Here is a 25,713-nt window from a genome sequence, read left to right on the forward strand (position 1 = left end):
TAAGGCACAAGCAATGTCAGTGGAGAGAGGCAGCAGCTCGGGGAGGAAAGTAGTGGGATAGAACTGAAGCGAATGAAAACTATTGCCAGTATACCAGAAAAAAAACATAGCTTTCTTTCAATAATTACAAAAAGATAAACTACTAGAACGAAGGATGGCAAATCCTAATTGGGGCTTTTAGATCTATAAAGGAAACAAAAGTTCATGCTCGGGAGAAAAAAGGATTTGGTTTACCTTTCCTGCTTCACAGAGAGCCTCAGCTAACCAGAATTATTAAAGACAGTACAGCATGCCATTGACGCCACTGTAAAAATTAGCAGTCCAGTTGCATGTTATTGTTTGGTTCAGAGTGGACTGAACCTAACTTTGCTGTAGTATGATGTACATGGGTCTTCTTTACCGTGATGCACCAGAAAATATTTATTCACAATAACGGTGGTTGCTGTAATCTGTTGTCTGTGAGGAGAAATATAGTAATTCAACAATCCCAACATAAAATTATTTGTGTAATTGTTTAATTATTGCAATAAACTAAAAAAATATATATATATATGTATGTATATATATTTTTTTCCGTTTATTAGTGTATATATATATATATATATATATATATATATATATATATATATATACTGAGTTAAGTTACGGTGAGTAAAAAACGTGACAAAAACCCTCCACAGCAAAGCAAATATGCAAATGCAAATACAACTGTATGCTCATCTGCATGTCTTAGGCAGGTCTGCAACCCCGCCCTTCACCACCATCACCCAGCACACAGCACTTCCACTGCAGCAAGGGATTCTGGGGAATGACATGCAAATGAGCACACAGTGCCACTTTTTGCTTCAAAAACCATTTTTAACATGGTTCCCTATAGGCTTAAGCTTGCTGCATGGTCACAGCTTTGAGCACAGCCAGGGTTAAGGTGCATACCCAGAAAACCCACCCACAGACAGCTGTTTCGACCTTTATGGGTCTCATCAGTGTGGGGTTGGTAAACTGGGTATGCAGAGAAGCTAAAGGATGGGGTTTACCATTCTGAGTTAAGTTATGGTGAGTAAAAAAAGTGACAAAAACCCTCCACAGCAAAGCAAATATGCAAATGCAAATACAATATATATCTATATCATTATACCCTTAAATTAAAGGCAGGTTAGATTTTGACTTATAGTAAAAGTAGGGCAAATTATGGCCAGTACTAGTTGGTAAAAATAAAAAAACCCCACTACTGTAGCCCAGGGGAGTACAGTTTTAAAAATGGGTATATTATTTGGAATATCTCATCCGCAATAGGCAAAATAGACAAAAAGCGATAACCATGCAACAGTAGCTCCTGGAAGTCTGGGTGGGAGTTCACAGGCGTATGTTCCACAGTCAGAGAGAGTATGAAGATTGTGAATCTGAGCGCTTACCTTTTTCAGCAGAGGAAAAATTCTAAACTAGACTTGTTTCGTCATTATATTTGTACATATTTTTCACATACTGTAAGTGAGCAGGTTGCTGCCTCTGTTCCCCATTCCAATAAACACTGATATACTGCCCATTAATTACTGTCTGCAGTTAGAGTGCAAAACTTTTAAATGTCATTGCAATTGCTGTGCTCTGCAAACCTAGCCTGTATCTAATTGTTTGAGAAGATGTTTGCTTGTTCCATCCGTTACACTGCTGTGTGAAATTAGGCTAGGACATTATTATTACTGTACTTTCTCCCCTTTGTATATTTTCTCATACTCTCCCATCCAAGGACCTGGAGCTTTACTGCATATAGCAAAATCACATCTGCTACAGCTGACTATTACAGCTGTTGTGCTAAATCAAAACAGATGTCAGAGCCAGAGGTCTGCTGTTCAGGGGAAATATGTGATTAAATACCACCTCAATCGTTTATTTAACCCTGAGAGATAAAGGGCCATAGAACAAAATGTCTGCACTTAATGTGTGCCCATAAATCACTAGGGCCTAACATACAACCTGGGAGATTTTAGGATTGCCACTGCTTTTCTTGGACAGAATGTGCCCATGCTTAAATTCAACCTATACAGTTGAAAAGAATGACCTTTTTATTGTGTTTGTTTAATTTATTTTTATAATGGTAAAAAGGTATTGTAATTCTCAGTGGAATTGGATGCTATTAGGTAAAGGTTTTTCTACTGCTCATTGTTACAGTGGTTCTTCCATTAAGACGCGTTACCGCAGTTTACTACATTATCTAGCGATGTCCCGGTAAATGTTCTGTTCTCTCCAGAATGATGATTTTATGTTGAAACTTTTCATTAGGTTGTCACATAAGCTATTACAATTCTAAACTAAATGTGAGCAAGTCATTACTTGACGTTGTTGGTTTTCTACCAGCATGTAATGTGTCATTGCTGAACACCGAGCATCTCTGTTAACCACTGAAAAATCATAGGAGAAGATGAACATCTGACCTACACAGAGGTTGCCATAAAGAGAAAATAAATTGTGAATTGATTCAGCACAGAGTTTCACCACTACACTAATCTCCCTCCACACACAGGTTGCTTCTGTTGTAGTTTACATGCTAATATATTCATGATCACATTACTGTTGCTTCTGTCAATGACCTTACAGAATCACCTGAGAAGTATTGATGTAAACACAACTGAATTGCATGTCTTTCACTAATGTCGTGCTAGATTTTAACGTGCAGAAATGTTGGCCATAGTTTTTGATGATTACTTAACATTAGCTGGTGTTCTTACGGCATCACTGTGAAATGCCTAATGATGAGGAATATCATCCAATTGGCCTGTACACCTGGGCATTACATTTGGCATTTTTGAAATAGTTTAGTGGAAGGTAATGAGAATATACAGTAAATACTTTAAGATACATAAACTACAAACGTAATCCAGCTTGCGTAAATTGAAAAGTAAGGAACGTCACTGCAGTTCCAACCACCAAACCTATATGTTTTAGTTGCAATAAAATGAAAGTACAGTATTCAGGCTTGTATCACCCCTGCCAGATGAAACAACGTTTCAGCAATTCCAAATCTGCAGTGTTCGAGTTCTAAAACAGATTTTAATCCATCAAGTTGGAAAATAATATGCAGGATCTCCCAAAAAATGTTTACATAAATATTTCCCAAAAGTGAAAATAAAAACCTGAGGCTATATTTAAACAAATGTATGTATCGTTTCAGGGTCACATTAATGAACCTGCTACTGTATACCTAACCTAAAACATAACGGGTTGAAATTCTGTACGGTATCTTCTTGCATAATACAAAGAAAGTTATTTTCCATTGGTTGAGCAGACCTTACTTGTTGAAATACTGGGCTGGCATTAGTAACTACTGCAAGCATACTTGCTTTTGCAAATGTGGTTCAAGTGAAATAATCCGTGTTTAAAATTATTAGTCTCCGTACTAATATTGGGGCTATCGACTAATTCCCAAACAAGTCCTACATTGCTTAAAAAAAAAATATTTATTTCAATACTGTAAAAGAACTAAACAATTTATCACCTTAATATTTTTTGCCGTTATTTATGATGTTTTTACCAAATTTTGAAATTTAGGCCTGAAAAATTAGTTCCAAACTGCGCAACAGAAATTGTATAACTCCGCTCTTACGAAGATTCTAGTAACATTATTATAAATCATTGGTAGAAAACTGCGTGGCTGTTTTACAATGCAGTACCAACTGTGCATACATTTAATAATACTGTTGCCACATGTCTTAATGAGATTCGAATACATAATGCATCACTTACAAATTGCAATTTGGTTTTTGCTATAAATACCTGGGACATGACAGGCGGCTAAACAATTAGAATTTTTTTACAGTTTCAAATAAAAATCTAGAACGCACTGCACACTAATCCTGCTCTCGAGCGCAAAACGTGAACACCTAAATCTTTAACATGTTTTGCTGCTGGAAGAGTAAAGAATCTGTAGCCGGCCATTCTGGTTGTAAAGAGGTTAATAAGCGAAGCCTGTAAAATGCGCATTGATCAGTTACTGCAACTCTTTATGGTTACAATTCTTTTCCAGTTTCTCACTTTTACAATGAGGTATTTTCCGTTTCCGTACATTTGTCCCTGGTTTTTTATCCTATTTCTCAGTCATGGAAAAGTAAATTACATATTTTTTTTAGAAACATATCAAGAAAGGCGGTGTTCAACTTTATATTTGTGACTGGTTTTCTTTCTTTTTCTTTCCTTCCTTTCTTCCTTCCTTCCTTCCTTCCTTCCTTCCTTCCTTCCTTCCTTCCTTCCTTCCTCAACTACCTTTTCCTCACAATGCAAAAGGAAGAAATGTCCCTGGAAAGCAAATGAGAGAGGTTAGTGAGATCTGGGCTCACTGCCATTCAGCTTGTGTCTGTCACATCTTACATTCTGTGTCTGGCATTTGTGCAGCTTCCAGTCTCTTCAGCTGAGTGCATTTTACAAGTGTGTTCTAACATGCCAACATTTAGTACCTCTCAAACATTAGTGGGACCAGCAAGGGGACGGGAAGGCTTAGTTTTCATGACATTATTTTTCCCAGGTAAATGAGAACGAATGGAGATGTGGTCATTATATCATTATAGATCATTTGGCTTCTTGTCTTCATATCTAATTATTTTGGTCACAAATAAGTATGTCCTGGATTTCCTTTCCCCACAAAGGATCTATTTTAACATTGTTAATGTGATGCTACATGGCTGCTTTCTTCAGTAATACAGATATCATTGTAATAGTTTTGAGAGGTCTGAAGTTCTTATATATTGTTACTAACCCTTGCATTCGCAATCACTGAAAGGAGAGTGAGTGGTTTTTTTATGACACGTTTTGATGTTACTAACTTTGGGCGTAATCTATCTAACTAGTTTTCTGGCATTGCTCCTTGACTTCAACAGGTTTCAAGCATGTGCATACGCTTATTATAAAAATGGCAGTGTGTTTTGGAATAATGATTTCCATAGCACAGGGTGTGTTTTATTGAATAAGAAGAAATGTTTTTACCCAGATTTTACTGGGAAACCGTGTAAGAACCTTGTAACCTGTCGTAGCTTTCATGATCATTATCTAGCACAGTAAAGCCCCGGATTGGTGCCATCACTGCTTACTGAATAAGCCCCATTGCCTCAACTGTTGTCTGACAGTGAAAACCTTGTTCAGTTACTTTACCTTATCTCTAGGTTTCCTGCACTATTCAACCACCTTCCATTTCTCCCTTCAAACCCCATCAATTAAGATGACTTTTCTACCCGCGCCAAGTTCACCTACTTCTTTCCTTGGCCATATATTGTGCAATTATATGTTCTTACACACTCAATATAATTCTTGTAGATTTTTAATTTAGATTGTAATCCATTTCTTTTTTTCCTGCCTAAATTCAATTTCAAGTTCCGAACACTAAACTTGAAGGTATCATTGTTTCCTATATTCTAATGTCCGTATACTAATTATGTAAAGCAGGGAGTATATATCTAGAACTCAATTAAAAATGCACATACAAACTGTGAAACGGACAAAATACCAAAGTATGACCAGATGAATAAAGTAAATCAGTAACTGGATTAGTGGTGGTTGCCCTTGGATATAACTTTATCTTTCAGCACATTCTTTATAGAAGTGGTTTTGCTGTTTCTTTCATTGGACTGCTGCTACATCTTAGAAGGCTGAAGGCCGTTTGTTTGCTTAAGAAATTGTTCCCTTTAAACTAGCGAAAAAGGAAAAGCTTGATTTTACAAAATGCTGACGGTGCCCTCTACATTTATTAAATATACACATTAAGGACAGCAGGGGAAATACATTTTAGGAGCCTAGGAAGAACATGGCATTCCGTTGCGTTTTGAAACCCTACGAAACCATCCTGTTTCATGCGGGAGGGGGCTTCATAGGGTTGCAGGTTCCAGCCGTGTAAGGGTTGGTATAATAATACTCCAGCTATATCCTAGAATTGAGTGGTTCTTTGGCAAATTAAAAGGGATTCATGCGTCATCACTGTAAACAACTAGTTGACTCCTGCTATTCTAATTTATAAGCATGTTCAGATCAGGTCACAGATGGTAATCATTTTAAAGCCTGCGAACTTGCTATTGTGCTTTTCTTGGATAGTTGCCATTGAATCCTTCAGTTTTCTGGATAGTTGATATGAAATCTCAGAGAGAATAAAATGCTAATATCAATTTCGGACGTCCGGTTTCGTGTTCTCTCACATATCACTAGTATATGACTCAGCAGCTATGAATAAACACTAAAGCTCTACCACATTGCTGCACTTTACTAGGCGGTCCTGCAATCTTTCAGCATTGCCCTCTCATTGCTCTTGCTTTTTTATGTTCAATTTAATTATGGTTGATAATGCAGCATTACAATTGTGACAGCTCAGTGGGGTGCATATTCTTGAAATTACTTGTATTTGTGCTGATCTTCTCTAATTCACCCATTGAGTTTCATTCCGGTCCTACTACAAGCCAAATAACTACTTTACTCCAGCTGTGGTTAAATGTACTCCCTAGTTTCACTGCCCTTGTTTTTTTACTGCTGACAGATTTGTAACTGGAGGGTAATAATACTGATAACAATACAATGATATATATCATTGTATTGTTAACATTTACGTTTGATTATCTTTCTTCTTGTGGTCAAATGACGGCAGTCAATAGGTAACCATACGAAGTACAGAATATTTGGCTAAAAATAGATTCTGATCTATCTGTCAAAAGAAAAGTTCTTGATTTGAGAACATGTCCCCAGTTTGCTTCTTCAATGTAGTAGTATAAAAATAAATGTACATGTCCACACCCTTCCTTTTGTTTGTGTGTACTTTGTTGCCTTCGCAATATTGTTGGATAAATGGTGATGATATTATTTTTCTTTTCTTTCAGGAAACAATGTAGGCAACCTTTTCCACATGGCTGATGACTTGGGGAGAGCGATGGAAACTTTAGTTACAGTTATGACTGATGACGACGTATTAGAATAACAACTCCAAACACACCGCATGTGTTTTTATATATAATCTTCGTACAACAAAGGGGATTAGACTGTAAGGTTTACAAGAAAAAAAAATCTATATTTTTGTGAAGGGTAGTGGTACTATACTGTAGATTTCAGTAGTTTCCTAAGTCTGTTGTTGTTTTGGTAACAATGGCAGGTTTTAAACTTCTATGCAATTGTACAAAACCGTTACGAAAACTACATGTCAAATCTTGATAACTTAAAAAAAAAAAACACAAAAAAAAACTTGCCGTTTCTTTTTATGGATGGCAATTTTGGGTTGTTTAAAAAAATTTATATCAGTTATAAGGAAAGATTGTAAACTAAAGTGTGCTTTATAAAATAAATTGTTTATAAAAACCCTTTGGAAAAAAAAACAAAAACAAAAAAAACAAAGGCAGTGCATTGACTTTAGAATCACTTTGGCTTTGTAACTGTAGAAGAACAATATCCATGTTTAGTGTTACTTTCCTAGTGTATCAAAGAACATACTTCCTGTAACAGCACCAAATAACCTACAGGTAGCTTACATGTAAACGTTCCATCTGCTGTGGACTGGTTGAAGGAAAAGAGAAAAGGAACCAGCAAGGATGATACAAAGCCTGTCTTTCTTGTACAAGTCTATATTGTGTATCTTTGAAGATGACATATTTTTACATGCCACACGTAAAACTTATCCGCATACATTACATTTGAAATCACGTCTAGAAAGCAACAAAAAACAAAAATCCACTCGATTTAAGGGAAACTGCAAACAGTACTGAATATGGTGCATGAAATAGTTGAGTCCACGAATTTCACACCGCTACTATCAGGGCTAGAGATCAGCAGTATGTCTTTAAAACATTGGTATAAACCATTATACAATCTTAAAAATATCTACAAATATTTTGTTAATGTGTAACATGCGCAAATCATAATCATGAAAGTGGCCTAACACATGTAACATACTCCATGCTACTGGCAAGGTTTCTTTGAAGGAATGAAAAAGATTGGGAAAAAATTAAAAAGAAGCCATTTAATATCAGTGAAATTTATTTTTAAAGATTTGTTAATTCAATAGTAATAAATTATCTAGAACATGAGGAAGCCCCTTCACATTTGAAACCACAGAACCAGGAGAAATCAAAGATTTATTAAAACTTTGGCCCATATTTACTAAACAGTTTTCTGCCGTAAGAAACCTTTCGGCGCTAGAATACACCTTACAGCACCTGAATGTGTCCTTTGGCAGAAGACTGCTTGGTATAAAAGGCCCTTAGTCACATGTTGCATGATGTTTTTTGGTCACTTGAATGAACTTTGGGCCTGTTTTTATGAAGTCTGACAGGGCACATCGCTCCTAAAACTATTCAAATTAATATGATCAGCCCCCCCCCCCCCTTTTTTTTTTTAAGGGGGGGGGCGGAGATCCTGGGCATGTGTTGCCAGGGATCTTCCTTTCTACAAGCACAAAACTCCCTGTTTTATGTTTGCAACAGGAAGTAAACAGCAAACGTTCCCCCTGGTGTTTACAATGTTTGGGGCAGAACTGCAAGCAGCCATTGTGATCTAATTACACTACGTGTATGGACAGAAGATAGTAAGCTATTGGAGTTACATATTTTAGGAAGAGAACCGAAAACAATAGCCAGACAATCCACAAAAATAATGATACATATTTCCTAGTACAGTTGCTTTAAATGTGCCATTCTAGCTACTCAACGTTTTTATTTATTTATTGGATTCCTGTAAAAAGCCCAACTTGGAATGTATGCTGCAATGGAGTGCGCCATCTGAAGATGATACTTGGATCGTCTCTGATCTTTCTGGCAGTTGTTTAATTACATTACTTATCTAGCTGCACCCACACCTTTTACGAGGGGAAAAATTGTTGCTATGGAGAATGACCTAAATGTATTGTGAGTGGCGACCCAGTGATGTCTTCATCATGCTCCTGGGATACCATTCAGAACACATAGGCCATTCTCCATAGCTCACTGTATTCCATGCTGCCTTAAACCCTATTCAGTATTATCAACCTGCACCCATATCATCATGAGACTGGAGTCCAGTTCTGTTTTTTACGAGTATTTTCTTCCGAGATTCAGGACCCTTGTGAACTAGAATAAGAGTTGTTACAGAAAAAGAACTGGGCTCAAGTTTCTTGTTGACATGCAGCTAGGCTGGCAATATTACAAAAGTCATTCACTGGTCTTTTTTTATTTTAAAGAATCAGCATGTTTTTTTAAATTAAAGGGAAAATTAAGCTTTTACTGGATCACATGGTAAAAAAAAATGTTGGGTAGGTGGAGGGTCTCTTAATATGTGGATAAATCTTTATTTAAATCAAAAATTAAAGAAACAATTGTAAAATGGAAAAATATGTAATGGTGCTGATTTCTTTGTTTTCTTTTTCCGAGCAATTGTGCCCTGATTTAGTGTATGCATTTAAGCAATAATCAAAGACGGGCTACGAATTAATCATGACCTGTTTATATGCTGTGTTCCTTAATGATCTAATGTCCATACAATACAATTGTTTGTACACAAAATATTAGCCTATATTGTGACAAGTAGCTTTATCAAGTCTGTGTATTTTTGTTGCCTATATAATTATGTTCAGTATGTTTATGGCCTAAGCCATCAGTCAGGCCAGCACGCTGGCACTTTAGAAATATCCTTTCCAGCGCATGGCACTGATCGCATTGGCGCTCATAATGTCATCAAATCATGGAAACAAAGGTCCGCTACTGTGTGATCTATTTGCAGTATCTGACTTTGTTTCGCAGGCAATGAGAATCATTGTCCGCGACTACTCACCAATTAATTGCCAGGAGGATTTGTGCCCCCGATACTGACAGTAGGTGATTGCTGCTATTGCAAACCAAAAATTGTAGCTATTTACTTATTTTGTCATGTCATGTGAAAAGAGGAGCCGTTGGAAAGTGAATTGCTTTAACAGACTCTTCCTGGAAATGATAGCTCTCCAGCAAAAGCAATCAGCAGATTCCATTTTCATCAAACATGTTCTCTGCTTCATATTGTAGTTTGGATCAGCTGCACCTTATCATGTTAACACTCTGAAACAGGGTAGAAAAGCTATAGCTGTGTGTTTATCTTAAGCAGTTCACATGTCGACATACAGTGTACAGTAGAACATTTCCATACATTTAGCCACGGTGTTTTTTCATTTGTTTCACCACACAATTACATTTGAGTACGGTAGGAGGAACTTGGTGGCTCCAAGACAAAAATGTTTTAAGAGCTGTTTATTAACTGTTGGGAGGAACACGCTGGCAGGAAATACTTCAGATTATTGTTTTTTTCTCCACTTGGGAACTCATTTCACCTTAACCTAAATTGCAGTAGCTGGTAATAAGGAAGGCAAGGTTTTGCCTCTGACAACTGAAATAATTCTACGAGATTGTTTTTCTTTGTTAGTGTATATTTGTTTGTGTCATCAGACCATGGCTAGCCATGATTCATCTACCTCACTTTGGTTTTGTGGTGTTTCTGAACATGTGCACAGAACATGGAACATCATTACCACTTTATCCATGGTGTGAACGGCTTAATGCCGGTCATTATGCAGCAGACACAATCCGTTTGGCACTGATAAACCTATCTCCACTATACTATCTGGATGTGACGAGAATAATTTAACAGCTGTCCCAGCCCAGAGTACACTTAGGGCAGTTATAGGGTTAAACCTTAAATTATCCAATTACTCTGAAGTCATTATAGCCAATATAAAGATGTAATCACGATTTAACGGAGAATTTTGCTGAAATGTAAAAGTATCAGATCCTTATCATAGTACACGTTTATTTGCCAAACAAAGAACACAAGAAAAACTATTTTTAATGTACCTGTTAAATTAACAAATGATCAAAAACGTTGTAAAAACCCTCCAATGTATATGGCTACTTGGCTACCATAAACATTTTTTTAAAGCATTACAAATATTTAAAAATTATGATTGGTAATTTTCTTTAGGCACCAAAGACATACATTTAACCTATTTACATGATGCCAACGTAAGTTTATTTGGGTCGTACGTGGGACTGCAGTTTTAAATGTGACCATACTCTCAAATGAAGCAGAGAGTTTATTTGATAACTATATACAAAATCTTGAAGATCACTTAAGACTGTCAAGTATGTTTTTCATACATTTGTGCTCACTAATAAAATAGGATGTAGTTAGTTTAAGCATTATAAAGCCGTAATGCCATGCATATGGCATCATTGAATTAAAATGCCAACAACTTGCCATGAAAACAGTGCAGCCTTGCCCAAGAACAGGCATGCGAGATGGTCCATAAACTGCACATCAGGGACCAGCTAAAGTTCTGTTCTGTGGGTGGCTCCCTGAGCACACTTACCTATACTCAGGCCAAACTCTGAGATAGCTGTGGGCCAGTATGCTTTATTTGGGCACTGCATCCTGCAATGTCATGAGATCTGGGTTACAACCCAGAAGCAGTATCACCTCACTGTAAACTTGACGGCGTTACCGAGTAAATACTTTGGTGTCTTTACTATATTCAAAGTACCATTACAAATGAAAATAACATTTAGCAAAGGATTTGGTGAGAGTTAAGTTTCAGAGCTAATGCAGTTGCCTCAATGCTCCTCGTTAAATTTTTATTTAAAAGCTTTTTTAATATATTTATCAAGAGCTTTATTTTTCAAAGGGATCACATCGCATTCTCCCAAGCTTTCCTTTAAGCTCACAGCTAGACTTCATGAAAAGGTTGTCCTTTCATTTTATGTTTCTGGGATTTTTGTGTGCGCGTGAGACTTGTTTTTGAAAATTAAAGGAAGTTGCAATTGCACGGTTTGTTTCATTCATTTTAATTTGATCTTTTATGTATTAGTTTTGGAGTGAGTCGATCAAATATATATATTTCTATATGTATTAAAAAAAAATAGCTTTATTGCGGCTTTGAGCATTATTTTGGAAATTATCATATTGTTTTAACCACAGAGTATTATACTGCAAAACGTAATCCGTGCAACTCATTACATCAGCATTGTATGGCATGTTATGTCATTGTTATTCTGTACTAGTTAATTACTTGGCCATCCTAAGATATAGGTGGCTATTCATTCAACTACGATGGTGCCGATCACGGCACTATCACACGGATCTCCCGTGGAATTTCAGTGGGAGTTTTCGTGCAATCGTCACTATTGCAGTTTAATGAATAACCCATATAGTGTTTGAACAGCAACACTAAACTTTTACTAATTATTTTTCTATACATTTCTGTTTTATCCCTGCATTTTCACAACATATCAAGTTCACCAAAAATATGCCTTACTATTGTATTATATAATGCTTTACTCAGTATATCAATAAAGCACGCAATTATGTTACTTATAAAGATGTGTCTAATTTTATTGACTTCCTTCCGCTGCGATCTTGTCTTTCATTTTATGGCCATAAAACAATTTCAGTGCATTTAGATTATTAAATAAGCATGTATGTCTTTACTTTAGGCTTCAATTATTTTGAATGCTAATAAGCAGTTTAATGGCAGAGTAAATTTGACTCCTGCGGAAAGAAACAACTTGAGATTTGTTCATTGGTAGCACTATACTCCGGAAGGTAATTGCATCTTCCATCTCTGATGCCCAGATCGTATGTATGTCTTTATTTATATGGCGCAATTAATATACAGTACATAGCACTTCATAGTAGTAATACACGGTACAATCATATAAATAACAAATAATATAAGTAACAGAACATGGGAATAAGTGCTTCAAACATAAAAATTAACATTTAGGAAGTTGAATCCCTGCTCTGAAGAGCTTACAATCTAATTATAAGGGATTGCAGAAAGAGTCACCTAAGCTTTTATGTCAAGCTTAATTTACATGCATCTAACCTTCTTGGCCCAATATGAGGTTCAACTTCATAAAAATCAACAGATCTTATATTTTACTTAGCTGATAGCCAAGGCAATTAAGATGCTCTGCTGTCTTCATCACAGTTTTATGCTAAGTTATGGTAGAAACTGAGACCCACCTTGGGCATAAAAACTTTCACTGTGAATTAGTATCAAGTGCTTTGTTACAGTTGTGCTGTAGATTGCTATGTAAATGCACTTGCCAACTAATAGGCAAACAGCTGCACTTGCTAATGCACATTCCCTATAATAAAGATGTCCCTGTCAAGGCCTGCTTATCCAGGAAGCAGCAAAGACCCAGTTTTTCTTGGGTTTGTTAAAAAGTCTGCATACTGTCACTCATGCTTGATTGATTTATGGGTCACGATAATTACCTTGTAACTAGTCATGCGTTGGATTTCTCTGGATTCTCTGATCATAAACTGGAATACTCCTTTTTATTAGCATTTTGTTGCATTGTTATATTTACATATTGTGTGTTGCAGTATTTTATTTTTATTTAAAAAAATCCATTATCTTTAGTGTACCAGGGCACAAGAAAAAGAACTCCTCAGCCCTACGCGGGGGTGACATAATTGAAGGGGCCAGGCTTCTTCCTCCCCCCCCCCTCCCTCACAACCTTCCATCCCGAAAGGGCTTATCCTAGGGGCGTGGGTTGGGATGGGGTCTTGGGAGGGTAGTAGTGAAGCAAGCAGGGCCAGGAAGGAGCATTACATGCCCCAGTACTGTTCCCCACTTTCACTGATCACTGTTTATGTTTAAAAAATAAATAAATATATATAATTAAGAAACACAAAGATGTGTCCAAATTTTTTTTAAAGGATTATGAGAGAATGACCTGCATTATGGTTTGATTCAATTTTTCATATGTGTCTGTTGGGGCTTGTTACCTCTGCCACAGCGGCTAGTTTGGGGGGATGGATGGGGTCGGTGCTGGTTATCCTTGCCAGAAGGGGCTCTATAGGATGCTAATGCCTAGTGGTGGCAATTAGTGGCGAGGTGGGCAGGGCCCATTTGTGCTGTGGATACCTGGAGCCCATTCTCGCTGGTGGGTCATTAGAGCAGCGGTGCTGTGCGGGCCTTGGCTTGAGGTTGCGTCCCATGGTTGAGTACCATTGGCCTTTATTGGGTTTGGGAGCATTCTGGCAGGGTTAACACACTGTTGTAATAACATTTAATAAAAGATTTGGTCTTTTCATTTCCAGATCATTGTCTCTGTGTTCATTCGTGGGTATGCTAAGGGTTTGAGGGGTGAGGTATCTGAGATCATGCAAGCAGCTCTAACTCGGTCTCATTTAATGCTAACATCTATATGAATTCTGACTTCTCTGTTCTATTTCTTTTCTTCTTTGGGAGGAGGAGCGCTGGTAGTGTCCAGTGGTATATAAAATATAAAAAGACAGTGATAGTGTAGATGGTATAAACTAGTGATAAAATAGTCTGTAGGCTCTGATAAGGTTGCACTCACAAAACTCCTGATGTTAGAGACATGTCAGAAACTCTTCTCTCTCTGACTGGAGCCCTTTGGCAGATAAATATCACAGGAAACCCCTCAGTGTGTATCATTGGTTGTCATAGAAAAATAACGGGAGAGAAATGCCACAATAGTGTATACTGTATGACCAAACATATTAAAACAAGTACAGATTGAGAGTAATCTCACTTCCATTTTCAATTCACAAACGTCTTGGAGAGAACCGCCGACGGGATGGGAGACTTTGCCAGCTTGTGCTTCCACGCGTCTCACTCGCGTCTCGTCCTCTGCTTCTGCATACGTCACTGCCGGATGTCGTCACAGGTAAGAGCGGAAGAGCATCTTGCTTTGGAATCCAGCTCTGGTTGCCCTTCTCATCGAACGCTGATCCTCTCAGAGCTGTTCGGTTCTGAGAGGACCAGCGTTCGATGAGAAGGGCAACCAGAGCTGAATTCCAAGGCAAGATGCTCTCCCGCCCTTACCTCTTCCGCCCTTACCTGTGACGACATCCGGCAGTGACGTATGCAGAGGATGAGACGCGTGGAAGCACAAGCTGGCAAAGTCTCCCATCCCGTCGGCGGTTCTCTCCAACACATGTTTGTGAATTGAAAATGTGAGTGTGATTACTCTCAATCTATACTTGTTTTAATATATTTGGTCATACAGTATACACTATTGTGGCTTTTATCTCCCGTTATTTTTCCATGACAACCAACGATACACACTGAGGGGTTTTCTGTAATATTCATCTGCCAAAGGGCTCCAGTCAGAGAGAGAAGAGTTTCTGACATGTCTCTAACATCAGGAGTTTTGTGAGTGCAACCTTATCAGAGCCTACAGACTATTTTATCACTAGTTTATACCATCTACACTATCACGGTCTTTTTATATTTTATATACCACTGGACACTACCAGCGCTCCTCCTCCCAAAGAAGAAAAGAAATCGTATACCATTGGGACACAGACCAGTCCCATTTGAGGGTGTTGAGCAGCTATACTTCACTTTGTACCATTTATTGATATTTTTCACTTTGATATTATATTTATAATACATTGTTACACATCTTTCACAATTGTCTAAGAAGCGCCCAGTCCACCCCCCCCCCCCCCCTTTCCCTAAATCTTACTCTGTTCTATAACTGAACAATCAGTGGTACAGTTTCAAGATGTGTAAAAGCTGTGTAATATCTAAAAATGCTCTTCTAACATTCTCTGCACATATCAATGACGGGCTTATCTTTCCTCCCTGTGGTTTAAAAATATGTTTTTAGAGCAATATTTAAAAAAAAAAAAACGGAAAAAAAAAACCATAAGGACTTTGAAAGAGTGGTGGGTCCTTCTAGCGGTACAGTATGTGCTAAAGTTGTATTAGTTCCTTGAAGATACCATTTTATTGCACAGATAAATTATTGCCCCAAATGGGTCTAAATTGTAATACAAAACTTAAGTGTAAGATTGGAGCGACATATTTGCTAATTATTAAGTCCAGAGAGGCAATATCTTGGAATCAAGCTATTATTTATATAGTTATTTTATTTTAATATTATCTGTTTCATAGAACTGAAAATACCAATATTGACGCCTTTCTTTTCTTCCTGTGTTTTACATGTTCATCTCTGATGACTAGTTATAAATACCACTGGAAAACAATATGGTGTGCCCTCAAACATTCCCCTAAAACACTCTCCTGAAGGGTGTATTAGGAAATAGGAGTGCAGACTGGTACACTGGCCCTGCCTTTGGATTACTAAATGTTGTAATGGAGGTGGTGAAGTAGGAACAAAACACTGTGGCAGGTGGAATACTACCAAAGCAGTACAGGGAGAACTGAGAAATATTCAGTTGTGGACAGGATAGTGGGAAAGAATAAGATGCCCCGATGTCATGATCTTACACAACTGTGGTAGGACTATATTTTAGTGGTGTTTTTGCTATTACCTATGAAACATTCAATACATGTTTATTTCAGAGTTTGAAAGGTTTGATTCATTGTTTACCATATGTAGATGGATTACATATTTATTTCCTACATGATGATATATATCATCAGTTCTGTAGTATTAAATAATACTACCTTTTTTTTATTTTCAAATTCAACTCAATGCCATTTTTAATGAGTTTTCATACACTGACCATCTTTTGATTTCTATAGCCGGTTTTACCTCCCCCAGCAGTGCAAGATGTGTGTAATACTTTCCTGTTTGTGATCATTTGTTGCCAATATTCCTTCGTAATATAAGAATACATTGTAACTATTCCATTGCACTGATAGAAGGATTGAAACTGAAAGGTGGCCATTTAGTGAATCCTGTGAAATAGGATTTTGCTAATTGATCACAGGAGAACGAATCAATCAGCAGTTTAGGTAATTCATTTTCAATAAAGTTAATCAAATGCTGCATATATTAAAAGAAAAAGAAAAGGTTTTTTTTTTTTTTTAATGCTTGGTTGCCTCTTTAAATCCTGATCCATAATAGTAGCATAAGTGTTTTGGGGACCAGAGAATCTGGTCCTCAACAGCCGTTGTTCTATCCCAAAATACCTGAAACATGCGTATGAGCTGAACAAGACAATGTAAGACTTGTTTTCACTTTTTTTTTTCATAACGAACGGTCACCCAATTTATAGACCGGTTTGAATCTTAATATAACATGATAAAAAGCCACAATGCTACATCCAATATGACAAAGTATATAGTTACCCGGGTCAGGGTATGGGAGCAGTGGATACTCTTGGCTGTCATCCCAATAGATACGTGGGTGTTTCTCTTGGAACAGACTCTGCCAACAATTAAAGCTGCAGTTCAGTCAATATCCTGCATGTGTGTTTTTTTTAATAAATCAGTTCTGTAAGAAAAAAGAAATGAAAAAATACTTTTAGCATTTTCTGTTTTTAAAAAAACAACTTTGAAAGACAAATTTTCTTGTATTCTATTTTAACAAGCATTTGCTAAGGCACTGCCCCTTCATGTCCTGTCACAAGCCCTGGCACACCCCTTTGTCAGCCCTGCCCTCCCTCTAGCACATGTCAGTACAGGAGTGCTCATGAATATTCATGAGCTTCCACTGAGAGACAGAAGCAGAAAAAAAACAGATCCCTTCACAAATGATGTCACCAAATTTTGCAGATCAATACATGGAGAACGAATTGAGCTGCAGCTATACAGTTCTTTAGGTAATTAGAGATTGCCCACATGAAACTATTGAAGTAAAAAAATAAATAAAAAAAAAAAAGACTGAACTGCAGCTTTAATACGTGCCGAAAACAGATTATTCACACACCTCAATACAGCCAAATCATGCGAGATGGCCACACTCGGGAAAAGGGAAAGACTGCCAACCATAGCTAATATCAAACACAGGATATGGTTCATCTGCCAGATGTAAAATATGACAAGCTATCGCGACGATACATGTCTAAAATTTCAGAAAGTCTGGCATCCTTGGCTTAACTACGTGGAGAGTCCCGCGCTAAACCTGGACCTACACACAATCCTCTAGCTTCCTTGCAAGGGAAGTCCTCCGGGGTCACACCCAAGGATAAGTATCTGTTTATACTGCCAATGAAAACGATGTACCCCTGCTATAATCACATGTAACCACGAATGCCGGTGTCCTCAACCCCCCCCCCCCACACACACACATTTTATTTCTGTAAAACTTCAATAAAATGTCAATTGGTAAAAAAAACAGGGAAGAGGGGGTCACAAACCTCCAAATAATTAACATACAACCACACACTATCACTGCAAGCGTATAACCCAAACCTACCACGGCATATACATTTGTGTCAAAAGGTGTAAAGGTGTGCTACTGGGATTGTGACCTACAGTAATATATACAATTTGTCTAAATGTGACAATGTATATAATTTAACTAAACTACTTATGAGAAGAACAGATGATATTTAACTAAATGATATATGTTGCCATATTGGATGTAGAATTGGGGATTTTTGTCTTTTGTTGTATACATTATGTGAGCACAAAGAATTTGAGTGCAAATATCATTCACAAGTGAAAAATGTGAACACACTAGTGTGATAAAGATAATACATTTATACAGTTCCTGGAAAGAGTGCCGCTCCAGAAATGGACTCAATCTAAGTCCATGAACGAATGGTAGAGACAGGAAATCAGGCGCACAAATCAATCCAGGTGTTCATGGAAAATAAAATATAAATATAGTGCAACACTGTATTTAATATACGTGAAAAAATTGAAAATTATAATAAAAAACCTCACTCACATGGTCCATGAGTGATTGTGGCAGTGTGGTTCTTCATATTAACCAACTCGGTTATGAATCCGGACACCCTTGCGATGGCGTGAAGTGGAAGGAACAAGAGGGAAGGTAATCCCACGTGCAAATATATAGAGAAGACACAAAATAGTGCAGATTGCTTTATATTATAAAAAGTAAGGGACCACCCATGGTGAGAATCTGGAAGGGATACAGCAGACCTTCTCCCACTGGTAGTCCTCCAGCCACTGGATAGTCCTCCAAGCATCTGTATAGCTCCACCCTACGTGGTTTGCTCCGTCGAGCTTCCTCAGGGATTATTAAATGTGTCTTTGTCTTCTTTTCCCTTTTTAAAATTTCCCGCGGGGCACTAGACTATCTAGTGGCTGGAGGACTTTCTGGAGGAATTTCTAGCAGAGATTGGGACCAACTTTCCCTGGTTATCACCAGCTGTTCACTGTGCATGGCCGTGGCAGCAGAACTATCAGTGGGAGAAGGAGAGCTGTATCCCCTCCAGGTTCTGACCCTGGGTGGTCCCAACGCCTGTTTATACTGTACATATTGCTTGTGAGTGTAATATCTCTTACTTTTCATAATATAAAGCAATCTGCACTATTTTGTGTCTTCTCTATATTTTTGCATGTGGGATTTCCTTCCCTCTTGTTCCTTCCACTTCTCTCCTCTGGCTCTGATGAATGCCATCGCAAGGCTGTCCAGATTCACTACCGAGTTGGTAACTCTGAACAACCATACTGCCGTAATCACTCACGGACCATGTGAGTGAGTTTTTTTTTAAAATAACGTTCTCATTTTTCACGTGTATTAAATACCATGTTGCACTATATTTTATTTTTCATGAACACGTGGATTATTGATTTGCACTCCTGATTTCCTGCCACGTGTATACATTAGGTCACAATCTCGGTAGCACTCCTTTTGACATAAAATTCTATATGGTGTGTGTAACAGGAACGTATCCCTGTTAAAGAAATGTGCCTCTAATTCAGCAGTGTGCTGGTTATTTGAACACCAGCAATTAGTCAGACTCCATCTGGCTGATTAAGACTCTGTTAGAAAAAGCCTGTTCCCAGAAACAGGAAGGAGATTTTCCTCAGTACACAAGGGTGCTGACAAGAGGAAAGATGTCTTGAGCAGAAAGGCTCTGCTGAGATCAAGACACCCAGAGACTTATATTCCTGGAGACAGGTGACCCAGGAACCTACCAGAGACTGACATGAAGGGCCACCTGCTTTAAGGTATCTCTTGAGACTTTGGGGAATAGGGTGGCAATGGAATTAGCCTTCCAGCCCTGCAGAAAGGGACTGGGGAAGTAAGTTAGCCCTTACACAGAGATAGGTGTTTGTTGTTTTTGTATATTTCTGTTTGCTGCGCTATTTAAAGGAACAGGCAATAAAGCCTTATTTTAATTTCCCCTTAAAAACTGTCTCTATTGCGTACCTCTGCACACGTCTCTTATAGTGTGGTAGGTTTGGGTTCTGAGCTTCCAAGGATAGTGTGTGGTTGAAATATAATATTTCATCAAGTATTGATCCATGCCACAATAACATAGAAGTGCTGTGAAAGCCTTGTGTAAGTAATATGCAAAAAGTGCTTGGTAATAATTTGGATAACATTTGTTAAATCAGTGTAAGTTTCAGTGTATGTATTGATTTACCTACAGTATAGAAGTAGCTATGGTATTTGCAGGAAACTCATTGAAGTTAATGAAGTGCACAGTTCATCTACAGTTTAGTTTTGTTCTCTCCTGCAAACTCCACTGAAATGTACATTTAGTCTATGCTGGCTAATCTGGCACCAGTAACAAAACAATAATCACGCAGTTTATGTATAACATGGAGCAGGATTTTTGGCAGACACCTCAAAGGCCAGTCCCCTTTCTCAGGGCCACAGACAGCTTTCCCTGGGCCTAGGAGTAGAGTTTCTAATGTTGTTGCTTCCCCCCCTCCCAGTGTCGGCACCCATCTAAGACCCCCTCCATATATCTCTCTCACTCCCCTTTCTAAGACCCCTATCGCTCTCCCTCATGGCCTCATCGCGCTCTCTCCCACCACTCTCTTCCACACCCTGCCTCTCCCCCACTCTCAATATCCCCTCACCTAATACACACAACCTCCACATTCCCTCCGCCAATACACATAACTCCCCTTCCCAATACACACAATACACCCCCCAATACACACACACACACACACATTACCTTGCCCCCGCTCCAATGCTGATCCTGTATGCTGAAGTTGGGCCCGGGCGAGTCCAACTTCTGGCTTGCGTGGGGGGCTGGGGCCAACATGGGAGGCACCTAGGCAGCATGAGAGGCAGGCCCACTGCAGGAGAGGGCTAGCTGGGGCCTGACTGGCAACAGAGGCCCAGATGCAGATTTTGGGCCTGACTTCTAGCCGGGACCAACTTCCAGTGCTTACAGGCCGGGGCTCCCCGCAGCAGCCGGGCCCGGAACAGTTGTCTCAGCTCTCCCCCCCTCTTGGCAGCCCTGTTTGTTAGTAGGATGTCTGCATTGATCTCAGACATTAAATTAAAGGTGCGTTGCATTGAATACCTGAGAAATAACGTTGAGAGAGAGAGAAAGAGACCGGCAGCTGCAACATATCGGCTTTGCTGATCTCAGTTAACATATTGAATCAGAGGTCAGGAACAATAGAAATTCCCCTTCGCCCCTTCCCCTTCGGGAAGCTTTTTCATGATTTCTAGTTACAGTATGGCTAGCAGTAGGTAGTACTTAGTCCTGACAACAGGAAGGGGTAGTACTGGTCTTTTAATGAGGATCAATGCAGGTTTAGTTCTAGTTGTAGATACCAACACCAATGTTTGAAGAGGTGATCAATTAAAGTGTGTTCACAAAAAGGGAAGGGTAGTGCTTAAAAAAAATGCTGAGGAGATTGAGGTGAAGAGAGACTGATTTCCAATAAGGTGCCTGCACATTTGCTGCAAATAGGTTGCCAGGGTCAGAAGTGGATCACATTTGTGGAGAAGGGTTGGAGTTTATAAACTGGGAACCTGTGCCCAGTAAGGGAGCATTTGGATACTACTAGGAATAAGGTTTATTTGGGCAGATTTGAAAACATTTTTTAGGAGCTTCCGCCGCCTACAATGAAGATTTCCTGAAAAGGGAGCCCTGAAGAAGGAGCCTGAAGTGCAATGTCTCCTCCATCATTTATCCTGCCAAGAGGTCAGTAATGGGATAGATACAAGAATATGTGTAATGTCCTTATACTGTACATTCTTTGTTGAGGCAGAATGATTGGTAGATAATTGTTGGCAGGTCGGCCTCCTAACCAAGGCAGATATCCTATCGGCATTCAGCCGTTGCTTGTAAACGCCTCATTTTGACTTCCTGGGGTTAAACCCAAGTGAACACAGTGAATGTTTGCCTACCAGTGAGGTGCTCCAACTCCTGTCTATATTTTGTATTATTTGGCATACTTCTGTAGTGGGTAGTCTGACACTGTTTTATTTGATTAAATGTCATACATTTTACACATTGTGTTAGTAAGAGCAAATGATGCCATTTCATGCTTTACTTTTCATGCCAAGACATGTCCAGGATGCTTCTCTAAGGACAGTATCCCAGTTTAATGAATAACCCGCTAAATGTGAATTTTACAGCGAACAAAGCATTTACCGCCCTCATCTAGTAATTATATCATTTCAGGCCATTTAAGGTCATTACAAGTCCTTGTATTGTCCATTATATCCAAAAACACTATGTGAGCGTAAATATTTGTTGGGTTACATCATTTTTGGAGCTTGTTATTTACACAAAGTTACACCAAAGTAATCTTTACTTGAAAGGATACCACTACCCAATCTCATTATAGAGAGAGACAACTGCCTGCAGGCAGCTGTTTGTTCCAGTGATGAAAATAGTGTAGCACACCGTGTCAGTATATTGTCATGCCTTTATTTAAGTTTGATCACAGTGAGCTATTTACCTGAACGTATCCAAAAATCCAGAACACTCACCAAAAGTATAGTATACAAGGTATAAATGGAATCCAATACTATAAGAATAAAAAAATGCGACGTTTCGAGTCTACAGTACATGACTCTTTGTCAAGCATATCGCAGCAGTGTTCAGTGTTCAGATATTCTGGACACATGATACATAAAGCTTGGCCCCTTGCAGACGCACTTACCAGAACTCCCTCCTACTGTCTCTATACGTTCTCCCTACCTACCAATTAGACTGTAAGCTCCTCGGGGCAGGGACTCCTCTTCCTTAATGTTACTTTTATGTCTATAGCACTTATTCCCATGATCTGTTATTTATATTATCTGTTATTTATTTGATTACCACATGTATTACTACTGTGAAGCGCTATGTACATTAATGGCGCTATATCAATAAAGACATACAATACAGTGTCACATACACTGTCTATAGCAAGAAACAACAGAGATTTTGAAGAAACTACAGAAACTTTGCAATTCCAACAACAACTGATATTGCTACCTGCGGTCAGCATCCTCCACAACCTGCATAGCAACCTGGGTTTGCAGGCAACTGATCTATTCCTCCTGTCAGTGTCGATCTTGTTCCTGCGTCTACAACTCTCATTATGTTACCACATCCCAAAAGATAGCCTCTCTCATCTGTCCAAAATAGATGGGACCCCTTTCTTGGATGGGATGCTCCCAGTCCCTGCCATATTTCAGCTACCATCCCTCTTATAGGAATAAAGGCAGACCGGACTACCCTGTATCTGATAAGTATACAGTAGCAACAAATAGTGAGAAAGCTGTGGCACCATTGTCTAAATGGGATCCTGGTATATTAATTTTTTTGAAGGCATTTTGTTCGACCTTATAGATGTAGCTGAGCCCCCTTCTTACCTCTGGTGCGGGGGGAAGCTACCCAGCGGATAGGAGGCCGCCGGAGCTCCACACAGATTGGGAGTGTGGGGGTGGCCATTTGGCCATCGCGCATGCGCATAACAGGAGGTGCACATGTGCTGTTGGTGCAGCGTCATCTTGGATAGCGTCGCACATGTGGCGGCTGGACTACAAGTCCCAGGATCATCTGGGGGGAGGCAGTCACGTGGGGTCAGCCAACAATAGGTGTCGCGCAGGCAGGAGAGACAGGATATCCTTGGCGGGCTGAGAGCCTGCGAACAAGTCCTGACAGAGGAGGCAATGGAGCAGATAGTGTCCAGGGAGCAGTGCTTCACTGGACTAGGCCTAGGCTTGCCCCTTAGGCCCCAGCAGAGTCACCCCAGCAGAGTATTGCAGGGAAGGCCCCAGATAGGGATTCTTCCCCTTAGTGACTATTAGTGCTGTTACAACAGTGATCTGGGACCAGGGCACAGGCCACATAGACATTAGGTGAGACACTCCTGCTGGAGCTTGCCTCATGAGGTGGATCGGGACTCATAAGGAGTCAGGGGATTGGTGTCGGAGGCCTCACGGCGTGGGACCTGACTGATCCTTTGATCCGACGGCGACATCTGGGTACAGGAGTGCCCAGGCAGGTATCCTAAGTGCACCAACGGCTCATAACACATTGGGGTAGCGCTACCTCACATTTTGGGTGGGATTGTTCTGCTGACACCGGGTGTTTAGGTGCCCAGGGCACCCTGAGTACTTTGGGGGAACCACAGAGGGGTATTGGGTGTTATATTGGTGTATTGATATTGTGCATGTGTTCATTATATGTTAGTGTGTACAGTAAAGATTAGTTATATACAGTGTGTGTGTGTGTGTGTTTTTCCTTACCGTGTATTGGTTCCTGTGAGGGGTTATCCCGCCAACGCTCCCTCATAGGTGGAGACGCTGCACGTAAGAAGAAAGAGCTCACCCCAGGCTCCCAGAGGCGGAGGCTTAGGCCTCCTGTGAGTAACAGGTACAGCAGCACGTGTAGTCGCCCACGTAGTTCCCATAGGCATAGGGAAAGGGGGCTACATAGGTATGTCATTATTGCCACCCTACACTCATAAGTATTGTTTATTCTCAGACCTGCTACATGATTAAGAGAGGAGCATAATAACATGATAATACTCACGTGTTTCAGATAGAGATCCTACTTTTGGCAACCATCTAAAATCCTTTTCCTGCGTTTCGATATCCAGGAGGGTTTCATTACTAAAGCATTCCTCATCTCACAGCGGGAATCCAAGTAATATCGTTTCTATATAGCAATAAGGATATACTGCTCGGGTGTGTGTGTGTGTACAGTGTGTGTGTGTACAGTGTGTGTACTGTATGTGTGTACAATTATTTGTACTAGAAATCAATCAGCACTCAACCAAATATCGATACTGGGACAAGTAAAACATAAACAAAGTAGAAATGTAAATGTTCATAAACCGATATGTGAAACAAGAAAGAAAAAGAGAGCGCGCGGCCCGCAGCGTAAAACCGTTTCACATGTAATAAAAGAATAGGGAAGGGAGGGAATAAGAGAAGCATAAGAATGAGCATTTTGTGAACAATATTGTCACCGCCAACTGGATGGATCCTCTAGTGAAGTCCACAATGTGTATCCGTAAACGACTTGTACAGCCCAGGAACGGACTCAGCTGCCCCTCAATGATAATACACGTGCAGCTGGTAATTGGCGGTGGGTGTTGGGTCTTCAAGTCCCAATAAACAGACTAGCTGCGTATGCGACTAGCGCTGTCAGCCTCAGGCAGCAAGGACACGATCCGGCCACAATCCAACAGTCCCAAGATGATGACGACGTAATGACGCTGCTACATACTGACACGTTTCGTCACTCTGCGGCGACTTTCTCAAAGGGATATGTTTGTCTCTTCAGCCTATTCATGTTATATACCATACGGGTTGCCTAGCAACCCAAAAAGGGCCAAAGAGGTGTCTAATACACAGATTAGCTCAAAAAAATGAATAATACATATTAAAACAAGATACTATTGCTATAATACATATAATAATTAAAAACAATATAAATGGGATAGTATACTTTCATGGGATAGGGGGTTTGGCCCGGTATTAAAGGAGTCACACCCCATTTGGCCACCCCCTGCTCTCACTTGGGAAGCAAGGGGTTAACTGGACTACGGTCCAGTAAGGTGTTTTTACCCTGCTTCAGCAACCAAATGTATATTCCCATGTAAACGTGTAATGTTCCCATTCCAGTGTTTGCATCAACACA

The 25,713-nt window shown here is 39.4% G+C and overlaps 1 protein-coding gene across 21 annotated transcripts in view; it reads left to right on the forward strand.

Moving 5' to 3' along the window:
* DMD (dystrophin) overlaps positions 1–12,325 on the forward strand; it is a 2,761,517-nt gene extending 2,749,192 nt beyond the window's left edge. For 15 of the 21 annotated variants that reach the window (XM_075590265.1, XM_075590267.1, XM_075590269.1 and 12 more), the window contains one exon: positions 6,843–12,325. In XM_075590265.1, coding sequence (XP_075446380.1) covers positions 6,843–6,940 — 98 coding nt within the window. In that variant the 3' untranslated portion in view covers positions 6,941–12,325. Of the gene's footprint in view, positions 1–4,275; positions 4,308–6,842 lie in introns of all 21 variants that reach the window. The other 6 variants (XM_075590266.1, XM_075590272.1, XM_075590273.1 and 3 more) reach the window with 2 other exon arrangements.
* Positions 12,326–25,713: the final 13,388 nt, after the last annotated feature.

The sequence above is a fragment of the Ascaphus truei genome, chromosome 3, assembly GCF_040206685.1.
Source record: "Ascaphus truei isolate aAscTru1 chromosome 3, aAscTru1.hap1, whole genome shotgun sequence".
In the NCBI taxonomy this organism is placed as follows: Eukaryota; Metazoa; Chordata; class Amphibia; order Anura; family Ascaphidae; genus Ascaphus; species Ascaphus truei.